Below are 10641 nucleotides of genomic sequence, written 5' to 3'. Positions count from 1 at the left end.
TAGGAATGTTTTTGTAAATTATTCGTAGTTGTGGACGTGGATGGATTCAGCGCTCTGTTCTCTCAGCAAGCCTACTCAGTCCAACACGAAGGACTTCCATGAGCGAAACAACGTGCTCCTCGAGCAAGTGCAGCTCGGGGTAATATGGCCAATGCCACGGGAGACCACCTCGTGCCTGCATAAGGCCAAGAATTGATGGCAAGAAATCTTTGATGAGCGCCTTCGACTTCAAGGACGCAATTGTATATCTCCTCAGCAGTAACTGCAGCGCTCTTGCTGAAAATATCACTGCCAGCAGGCACTAGGCATGATTTAGTGAAGAGCTACTTGTACTAGCGATTGGAGATTTGGTGTTGGCATATCTGCTCCATCATGGTAACTGGTGCGTTTGTCAAGGCAGTGCAGTTTCTGCTGCTGTTTCACAAGCCATATGCGCAGTGAGTAGGAATTTGTTGTATGATAGCTGAGGATCACCAGCCTTCATGGACAAACCTATGTTGGGACTCAGTGGTTGCTGAACAGTGCACACCTAAATCTCTCAGCAAGCTCTCTTGCTCAGCTGGTGACGAACACTATATACCCGCTGCTTTGGGCTTGCAGCCCCGTCTCCCGACCGTAGACCGATCGAAAGGCTGTCACGGTCCTGTGACCATCGGCGTACAGTTGACACTGATGGGGCATCGGATAAAGTGCTGGCGTCAGTAATTCTCTTGTATACCTGGAATCTACATCTACAGCTGGTTTCGACTTCCAGCCATCCTCCGTTAGTTATGCTTGTGACTATCATGCCAGCAAGTCGATCAGCAGCATCACCTCGCATCTTTGATGGTGAGGCCTGCAAAACGTCACCGACCAGTGACGATGCTCAAATAGGGCACCCTACCAGAGCTGGCGCAGTGTATGGTGCAGTCTTTCATGAATCCATAAACTATGCTGTTCGGCTGCTGTAGCTCTGACGCTTGCGTGTGTGCCTTACATTAAGGGCAGCGGGCCGTCTGCTCTAGCCATTTGCCAATGCATGCACGGCTGAACGTCTACCAGCAAGCTGCAAACACTTCTCTCTCTACCTGTGACATAGTGGACATTGTGCGTGTGTTATTGCATTCCTATATGAACTGTTCTGGATGCAGAGATTTACCCACTAAACCCTAGAGAAATATGAATAAATACTTTACTACTATAACTAAACTTGGTATGCGGGTGTGACGTGCTGCTGCTCATCAGATTCGGTCCATGCGACGCTCGTGTTTTTAGTTTTGTTATTTTGTCTTCCTTTTTTGAATTCGTAAACCAAACAGACTAAACTATCCAGTGATCAGGTACTGGTGTGGTGGGGCAAGGTTTTCTTGGTGATGCTGCTGTCAGTGGTGGCGGCGTGCATGTGCTCGTGCTTGCGGGCGATGGCCCGCGTTTTCTCCCATGCTGCAAGTTTGTCTTGCGTTTGTGTTTTGCATTTGGACTTCCTGCCAGGCTTGGAAGACTTGCATTTCAAACAGTTTGTCCCACTGTGTGGCTCCCAGTCTTTGAACGGTGTACATCCACCTCTGGAGCTCCAGAGAATGTTGGGCCCCTGGCAGTAGCAGTGCATTCCATGGCCAATTTGCAAGTGTGGCAAAAAAGTTCAGGGTGTATTTGGTTTCATCCACATCAAGTTGAGATGAAACACTGCCAAAATGGATTGAGTATGATCTGCCACACGATACTTCGTCCGTCCACTCCTTGACGCGAATTTCTCCCCTCCAATACGACAACACGACGACAGGAAGCTAACATGAGCCTCCATTTCTGAACAAAATAACGTCTCTAACATGGCCACGAAAAGCTACAGTTATGCACGTCAAGCTTAGGAATACACGAAATCGAAAGGCTAGGACATCGAGGTATACTAGAAAATTGTCTGCGAGGCGGAGAAAATTCGCTGACGAGGTTGGTGAGCCCTTGAAATCGAGCGACGATCCAAAAATAATTGCACCCACGTCGAGAAAGAAACCATGCGTAGCGCGTGGGTAACCCAAAAAGATCGCTCGAGCGGCGGCACAGTCGAAGGCAAGGCCAGTCCAAGCTCTAAACTCTATCGAATGACCTGGCAAACACCCGTGGTTTCGGTTGACCTTGCCCGTTTGAGATGGAAGTCGAGCGAAATTGCAAACATACAACTAGGCCAGGTCGCGTAAAAAATGAAAAATATTAAAATTTGGCCGCCATATTTAATGAACGCCCGTCGCATGCATGGGACAGCCGTGTCCGGCTAGCGCCTGCACACAAGCCTCTTGACTTGAGGTTTGTTTCCAGATTTTGGATTTCGAATTGACTTGAAATGAAAAAGGTATTCGTATCGTGTGCAGTCTTGTAGTCTGCATCCTGCACTACACTATATTGTCGACTATTTTTACTTCGAAGTTATCAGTTTCAACCGGCTAGCTGCAAAGATGCCTTACGTGGTGATCTGCTGTCTAATCCGCACCGTAAGTACCGTGTATTGGTAGAATCTGATACTAGTACTACAATTGTAGTAAGTGGTTTTTCAAATTTCAGGAAAGGTTTTGACAATTGTTTGAGTCGCCTCAGCTCATGCTCCCAACAACCAAGCTTGCTACACCATAGTAACTGCATACAATCATACACTCGTACCATTTTCGGCGTTGGAAATGTGAAGTGCGTGCACAGTAATTATTCTAAAAGTCCCCCACACATTCCAGCATGACTGTTAGTGTTAGGTACGAGACTGAAGTGTAAACAAAATGCAAACTGACAATGTGACATCTCATGTTTAGACAAGGAATCTAATGAACACAGTACATAGTAAAAATATCTGCTTCACACGTACCACAAAATTTTCTCCAGGTCTTCCCCAGGTCTTCAAATGACGCTGCTGTTCTGCAATACTGTCAGGCGCCGAAGAACGACCAGCCTAGAATTTCATCAAGCACAGCATACCAATGTATACACAGTGACTCAACCGTGCAATGACTGTAATACATGAAAATAGGAACCACTAATCTTATCAATACGTGTATGTGCAGGAGGCTGGCCCGACTATTTGCGGCGGTGCTGACAGTGATGCGGATCTGATGGAGTACTTAGGAGCGTCGCTTGTGACCAGAGCTGGCAACAACTTGTAAGTGCTGTGTGAATTGGTCAATGAATACCTCTACCGGTACGCTAATTTATATACACGTCCGCACTCCTACTTAACGGAGGGTGAAGGACACGGATGCTATCCCGAGTTTGATGGCCGGGCAATCTTCCAGCATGCTCCAGATAATATGCTGTGCTGTGTTTGCTAGACCTCACTACACAGTGTGCAGTGGAACTGTGTGCTGGGCAGGTGCGTAACCGGGTAATCGTAGCCTTACACAATTCATGCCTGGACGCAAATCTTTGGTTTCTTCTTTGCGAGGCTGTCTTTTGACGTTGTACATTTTATTCTTCTTGTTTCTGTGTTGGTTTTTGTGGTTGAACTCTTCAGTCCTCAGTGGGTGGCACCGACCTGTCCAGCAATGGTGCTAGATAAGCTAGAAAGCTGTGGCTACACTCTTGTCACATGCGCTGGTACTGGCCAGACAATAGTCTGGACTCTGCACAAGTCTGCGTAGTCTCTTTCTCTCTCACTCTGTCTCTGTCTTTCTGTCTCTCTCTCTCTGTGTCTGTGGGTGTGTGTGTGGGTGTCTCTCTCTCTTTCTCGTCTCTGTCCTTTCTTTGAAGTTTGTCACTCCGTTTTAGACTTACCCAAACGAGCAATGATTGTCCTCCTCTTCAACTGCTCCTTTTTTTTAAAGATGCTATTTCAAAATCAACCCCATCGGTAGTGCCTGTACATAGGTCTTATTTCGAATTGTAGGAACTGGTTGTGTAAAGTTACTGATTGCACTGGTTTCTATCACTTGCCATATATATATTTTTAATACTTTTCAGCAGTTCCAAGCATATTATTCCTATACAATGACTCGTAGTTTGTGCGCACGGAAAGGATAGGCCGTGTTGTGTAGTACTGTCGCTGTACGTCGGTTGGCACTCACGGGCAATGAGTGTGTTTCGTGTGTGTGTAGTAACTGTTCTTTATTTTCAAGTTCTTGGCCGATTAGATCTGATGTCTTATCTGCTTGCATTTTGACTCCAAACTTTATTCCGACAATTCCTGGGCAACTCTCAATATTACACCGTCTTCTGTAATTCGTATTTCAAATCACTCCACACTTTTCCTGTCCACATTTGCCTCTTGACGCATTGTTCTGCGAGGGTGATGGACTGTACCTTATAATAATTATTACAAGTTACATATACATAGCAAGAGGGCATAACTCTAAAGCATGCTGTTTCTGTGTTTAGTGGACCAGCGGGCAGCTACCTTCGGGCTTCATGCAGTGCATGTGGACCAGCAAAAAAGGTTTTTTTTAACACTTTTCTTTGGCTTGTGTTTTGCAGCGGGTGCTCCGCGCGACTTTGTGCAACCAGGAATCAGAGAATTGAATCAACCACACCACATTTGGAGGTGCATGTCTGATGTGCGTAAAAAGAGAGGTTGTAGGCCGTGAATGCATAGGCAAATAGCGAGATGCTTGCAAGTGTAGGGTGACAGATATCTGTTAGTATTTCTATCATTCATTGTAAAATTAACAATGAACGAGCAGAGAAAGTGTGAAAACCTAAGTCAGTTCAACAGGCTACAGGTGGTCAATAAATAATAGATAATCCACTCGCAAAATGAGAGATACCTAACACTAGCAACTTAGTAAGTCAGACCAGCAACAAGAACATGACATATTGTAACAATGCAAGCACGTCGAAGAACAAGCCGAGAAACACCATTGTCAAATAGCAAATACTAAATACCCCTACTACACCGGTTGCACGATGCTCAAGTCCATTAGGGAATGTCTCCATTGAAAAGGAATGCATGCCAGGTATGAAGACAGTGCTCTATGTTCAGAGAGTCACTGCATCACGGTCCAGGGCATGTCACCACCCTCGCGAGCAGAGACCTTCCGGAAGGTGACCGACTGCCCATCTGGCAGTGAGTTGAACGCGGCAGTCGGCTCGTGCACGTTGGTCGTCAGATGCAGATCGCCCTGGCACGCTTGCAGCAATGCGCACAGTGTCTGCACGTGATGAGGCAGCACGGCGCCACTCACTTCCAGGCTGTGGTGCGTGGACGAGCCGTCACGACCCGCTACTCGCAGTGTCGACACTTCCACCTGCACACACACACACACACACACCCATCGCATTGAAAACACAAAAAGCGTCATGTAAACAAATCGAAACACGCTAACCTGAACACCACACTCAATGCCACGCATATCCATTCCTAATGGACTGAAAGGCTCTGCAGGCAAAGGAAACCCATGCTATTGTAGATCCAGCCCATGACACAAGCTTGCCAAACCAGAGAAAGGACAAGAACTGACCTTGAGCGGATGTAGTGTTGCTCCGGAGAACGCCACCGGACAAAGAATTGTCGGTGGCAAGCCAGTTTGAGAGCCGGTGCTAGCAACAAGCTGACCGCTGTTACACAGGACGTAGTTGAAGAAAGCTTGGCTTGACGAGCCTTCGATGAGGATGAGTGACTCCGGACGGAAGTCGTGTCGGTGAGATCTTGCTTCTTGTCTGCAGAAAGGATAGGTATCACACAGGTACACAACAAAACAGAAGATCAGTGGCAGGTCCAGAGGGGCTCTCTTTTCACATGTCCGACCGTTCCCATTGAACATCGTACTGGTGTACTGTAGGTTTCACTGCAAAAATAAATTCAGAAATGGTTTCTTGAGGGGGCAAGCGTTACACAGATCTACGCATATGTTTGACTAGTCACGTAGCAACAAAGCTATAGCGTTGAGCAGTAGATACTGACAGTGGTTTAATAGATCAAGATAAGCCGTTGACAAACCCCACTGCACGATTTCTTGGGCATGAAACTACATACCCGAGTATGACGTGGTCATTCTAATGACAAGTTGCATGTGCTGTACGCATCATACACTAAGAGCAAGGGTGCGAAGCAGCTAGATCAACTCACATGAACACATGGTGGTCCTGCAAGGACGGGAAGTTGTCCACCGACAGGCCAATGCTCTCAAGCCATTCAGACTTGCTTTCCTTCGGCGAGCCGGTTGGCGACTCGGGTGCGTCCTGGTCACTTCGCTGAGAGTGGAGGGGCATGGAAAAGCAAACATCTGCACAGGATGCAACACCACACATGACAAGAATAAACACAGAGAACAAATGATGAGATTTACAACGACACAATGTTCAATTGAATCAGCTCTACACACAATGCCAAGACCCACTGTAACCAGTTTGTTTCATACGTCTGAGCAGTAGGAGAATGTTGCTACTCGCAACACACATGTAGGTACTACTAAACATGGTCCATATTCCTGTCCAGGTCATTGAAGAAAACTGTGCTGATACATGTACCGGTATGCAAATGTAACACACAACCCCGGGCCGCTTTGCACCGGCATACTACAACCGGCACAACCGAGAGGCCAGAACATCCGGACTATGAAACACAGTTCTTACACATGATCAGCAATGTGCCTACGCTGCGCAAGCAAAGTACTCCACGTGAAGAACTTAGGAATGTTGCCCACGCCGGCACTCTGGCCACGCGACAAATATGCCGGCACAAAAGAGTAATCACCACCACATGTATGTCACAGAGAAGATGCAGTCAATCTCGTGAAAATGACTTCGGGTACTATATAACAACAACTCGCGAATAACAACACTTTTCTCATGCACATTCAAGGGTCGATAAGACTCGATACTCGCAAGGTTGATTGTACATTGAATAAGAATGGGTTGTGTACGTTGGTCAGTTAGGTTGCTTTCGGTGCAAGCAGGGGTGTCATCAAAGGAACATCACGTACCCTCAGAAGTCAGAGCATCACGGAAACCTTTTGTCGTCGGTGAGATCAGGATTTCGACTTTCGGCGGGCCCGCTGCTTTCTCGGACTTGGAGCGGAACAGCAGAGTCATTTGGGAAGCACAGACGTAAAAGTAGGGCGAGTGACCATTGCGAAGCAGTTGATACGTTGATGTAAAGCTTTCCAGCCTAGAGTAGATGCACAGAGAACAAAAAACAGCCCTGCTTCACATACCGGTACGTGTCAACGAGAACTAAGCGACAACACAAATCTACCCGGTACAATCTCCCCTTACCAGCCACCCATTTTTTCAATAAAAAGACCTGCAACATGCACCCCCCCCCCCCCCCCCCCCACCCTCTCTCTCTCTTCTGTGTGTGTGTGTGTGTGTGTGTGTGTGTGTGTGTGTGTGTGTGTGTGTGTGTGCGCTAGTCTCACCAGGCATCTTGCAGCGCTGTCTGCATCACCGGTTGTAGCAGCATCGACACAGACAACGGCGATGCAGCCTGGCCGGAAATCTTGCCGTCAAGCAGGGTGCGCGGAAAGAGCTGTAGCCAAGGCAACGAAGGGTGCATCCAGAGCATCGTGTGCCGTTGAATGGTCCGACGGAGGTCGGAGCTCGCCTGAAGCACACACAAGCCATAAAGGGACAAAACTAATCCAATCGGGGCATACACAAATGCAGTTAAACTAATCCAATCGGGGCATACACAAATGCAGTTAAACTAATCCAATCGGGGCATACACAAATGCAGTTAAACTAATCCAATCGGGGCATAGACAACTGCAGTTAAAATCACAATCGCATAAGCAATACACCGAGCCCATAAAGATCGTCTTGTTTGGCGAGGGCGGGGTGGGGGAGTCCACAAAATGGTGTGTACATTGCATGCGAAGTGGCTCCACGATGTGCATGCAGACTACCACAAACGGCAATGTTCTGCTGCCTCGTTTCCTCTTCAGTTTCGCCCAAAACTATTGGTCTATTGTTTCCATTGGCCTTGACCAGACAAGCTGGTCGGGTGCTAAGTCAAGAAATGACTGACTCGGTGAAACAGATAAAAAAAGGAGTAGACAAAAAGGAAGCAACCTGGGCAACCATTAGAAACCAGCTTACCTCGTCAACGGAAACGATTTCGGGCACTGTCTCCTCTGCGTGAGAGTGCCGAACAAAATCTGTGAGACCGGCCGCAGTTTCATTGCTCCGTCCGCTCTTCACCATGTCCGCCCACGCAAAAGAGCTGGTAGATGTAAAGCGAACACTATTCTTAAGGCTCCAATCTTGCGGCAAGGTTGCATGTGACACACCAGCAACCGGCTGCACGCGAGCCTCCTAAAATAGAACAGAAAAACAAACAGAGATACCACTACACACTACAAATCACTTAGAATGTCCATGCAGATGTGCGATGCACCAGGAATGGTCACTTGAAGCACGAGTACACACCTTTCCAGGACGTGCAACTCCACACATAAACTTTCGCCGCCAGCGCTACGTCATTCTCATAATGTACAGCACTTGACTTGCATAAAAGAGCATTACGCACGGTTGACCTTGAGTCATGAATGCATACATAGAGCGAGCGGATAAAATCATGGAAAAAGGACGTCACTCTGAACATGAATCGTGACAGCTACCCATAATTGCTAGCTGCAAACTCTCGCCTCAAGTATGTGCATTCAGAGTTGGCAATGGCTTGTGGCCATTTGCTTCGGACCACACTGGGGTGTCTTCCTGGTACATGTACACGGTATCCATTTCAAATCCAACACTTCGCGGTACAGTGACCAATGGGAACCGGCCATGTGCCAGCTGCATCAAATACGTGAAAAGACCACATGCACTAAACCATGCGCCCAGGCACAGCACATTTCATCCGTATCAGAAATATGGTCACCATCAAATGCTACAAATGTGGATGATTCTTCTGGCATGTCTTCCATAAAAGTATACTTCTATGGACCGTGCGCACAATGTCATTGCGATGACAACCGTACACATTTTCCCAGACGAAACAGGTGTTTCTAAGATCTAAAAGCAGCACAACAGCAGGCGTAGAGCTACCTGCACAACATCCATTTCGTCGTTCAGGCCAGCAGGTGTGCATGCATGTCCCATGACCAGCAAATATAGTCAGCATTTCCAATGCAAATACAGGCAAGCAGATTTCCTAACACAGACGTCCGCTTACATTGGTGATGGAGTCCAGTGGTGAACGTGCTAGAATGCTTCTTTCAGACAGGCCCTGCAACACACAACGGAGGCCAAGGGGGCAGGAGACATTGTTGTTACATGAAGTGAAAAATTGTTACTACAGTACCGGTGGATGCAATCCGATCAAGCGAGTCAGCTTTGCACCCTGCACCAGTGAACGTCCCAGTGTTCGCAGGTCTAGGGCTGCACAGCGCCCGTCGCTCACTTGACCAACGTGGTCGAATTTCATCCACCAGCACGTGTATACCCCGTAACTTTGCCTTGGGGTTTTCACATACCGCATAAAGATGTTTTTTTTTACACATTAGGATGAATTGCGGACGACTACTGACACTAGCAAAATTTAGTATAATTGTCAAGATCCTTCTTCAATCTTGTATTACGCTCCTCAACATTTGTCTTGTTGAGCACTCTCGGTAGGCTGCCCTAGAGCTGCTGCGTTACGCATCACTCGTTACTTTCAGTAGTCAGAGCACTCTGGTGCTAGAGCAACGAGTTATGTTAATGTCTGTGGTGCCTCCTTTGTAGCTGTACTGATGATGAGGCCTATGTGGCCGAAACAGCTTGCTGTCTACAGCATTGGGTACTTCCAACAGTATAGTCAATGCACCTTTGCTTAGTAATCGTATTCGTGTACTCTTGCAACTTCGAAGTACTTGTGCATGCTGAACAACAGATATTTGTTATCAAGAGTACATAACCCCACACAACCCCCAGGGGTTATGAATCTTTGTTGTTACCGGTATGTGCAGTACAGAGTAGTTGAGGAGGAATATCAAAAATGGGAAGAATACTCAACCTCCAATCTCAGTTGGGGATCACTTTTACGGGCTTTACTTCGTGTCAGGATTCGACTGCCAAAGCAAGCCAGGAGCTATGAACAACTCAACCATTACGTACGTGTACAATGCCTTCAGTCAAAAGTAGACACGTGGTCACAGGCAACAGAAACATTCAAATACTGTAATTCTTTACAACCGAAGTATGATCTGAGACGACGTCAAATCAGACTATCAGTGCAAGCTGAAAAGTTAGACTTACGGAATCAGGCACCTTTCGTTTCTTTTGCACAGCATTGTGAAGATACGGGGGAATGTTCTCCTTCGATGACGGCTGGAGAGGTTGACACGATGTTGATTTTCGCTTTTTACGAATGTGGACAGAACGATGGGGATTACGAGGCGAAAGTAACGACTCCGCGTCCATACTTGATGCGACAAAACGTGAGATTACACAGCTACCCAATTCTTTAGACTTTTCCTTTGTTGACTTCAAGCAAGGAGAGGAGAAGAATAAGTCACTCAGCCATATGGCAAACTCGAACTCTACTCCATGCACACGATCTGCCTCCTCACTCAGCTCCGGAGCTCCCTCTGCTCGAGCTCCCAGTCCCTGATCTGACTCAGCTGATTTCGTGCATCATGTCAACCCAGTCAAATTTCGCGCCAAGTCGAGTCGGCAGCTGGAAAACACGATCTCCGTGGAGACCACGGCGCCATCGCGGCCACAGCCACGCGAAGTGGATGCATATATGCGCATCACATGATCCATGCGCCA

At 47.4% G+C, this 10641-nt stretch overlaps 2 protein-coding genes across 2 annotated transcripts; one reads left to right on the top strand and one right to left on the bottom strand.

Annotated features, from left to right (window-relative positions):
• Positions 1-2288: 2288 nt before the first annotated feature.
• On the top strand, positions 2289-4308 carry LOC135805393 (GTP cyclohydrolase 1 feedback regulatory protein-like). Its single transcript, XM_065319421.1, has 3 exons — positions 2289-2465; positions 3024-3118; positions 3470-4308. Exons 1-3 carry the CDS (start codon positions 2430-2432, stop codon positions 3594-3596), a joined length of 258 nt encoding a protein of 85 aa, XP_065175493.1. The 5' UTR covers positions 2289-2429; the 3' UTR covers positions 3597-4308.
• A 98-nt stretch (positions 4309-4406) lies between these two features.
• On the bottom strand, positions 4407-10464 carry LOC135805392 (protein downstream neighbor of Son-like). Its single transcript, XM_065319420.1, has 8 exons — positions 10126-10464; positions 9062-9115; positions 7987-8202; positions 7308-7492; positions 6873-7057; positions 6017-6173; positions 5409-5607; positions 4407-5195 (listed from the first exon to the last, which is right to left on the bottom strand). The coding sequence occupies exons 1-8, from the start codon at positions 10288-10290 to the stop codon at positions 4935-4937; spliced, it is 1422 nt and encodes a 473-aa protein (XP_065175492.1). The 5' UTR covers positions 10291-10464; the 3' UTR covers positions 4407-4934.
• Between the last annotated feature and the right edge of the window lie 177 nt (positions 10465-10641).

Source organism: Sycon ciliatum, chromosome 1 (genome assembly GCF_964019385.1).
Source record: "Sycon ciliatum chromosome 1, ocSycCili1.1, whole genome shotgun sequence".
Lineage (NCBI taxonomy): Eukaryota > Metazoa > Porifera > Calcarea > Leucosolenida > Sycettidae > Sycon > Sycon ciliatum.
Note: the sequence above shows the minus strand (reverse complement) of the source record. Positions and strands in the feature narration are given on the sequence as shown.

Coding starts and splice junctions, on each gene's coding strand:
- LOC135805393 (XM_065319421.1), top strand. CDS start 2,430: ATGCCTTACGTGGTGATCTGCTGTCTAATCCGCACC. Junction 2,466..3,023: donor TCTGCTGTCTAATCCGCACC/GTAAGTACCGTG, acceptor GTGTATGTGCAG/GAGGCTGGCCCGACTATTTG. Junction 3,119..3,469: donor ACCAGAGCTGGCAACAACTT/GTAAGTGCTGTG, acceptor TGAACTCTTCAG/TCCTCAGTGGGTGGCACCGA.
- LOC135805392 (XM_065319420.1), bottom strand. CDS start 10,290: ATGGACGCGGAGTCGTTACTTTCGCCTCGTAATCCCCATCGTTCTGTC. Junction 7,058..7,307: donor ACAGCGCTGCAAGATGCCTG/GTGAGACTAGCG, acceptor CATCTACTCTAG/GCTGGAAAGCTTTACATCAA. Junction 5,196..5,408: donor CAACACTACATCCGCTCAAG/GTCAGTTCTTGT, acceptor GTGTGTGTGCAG/GTGGAAGTGTCGACACTGCG.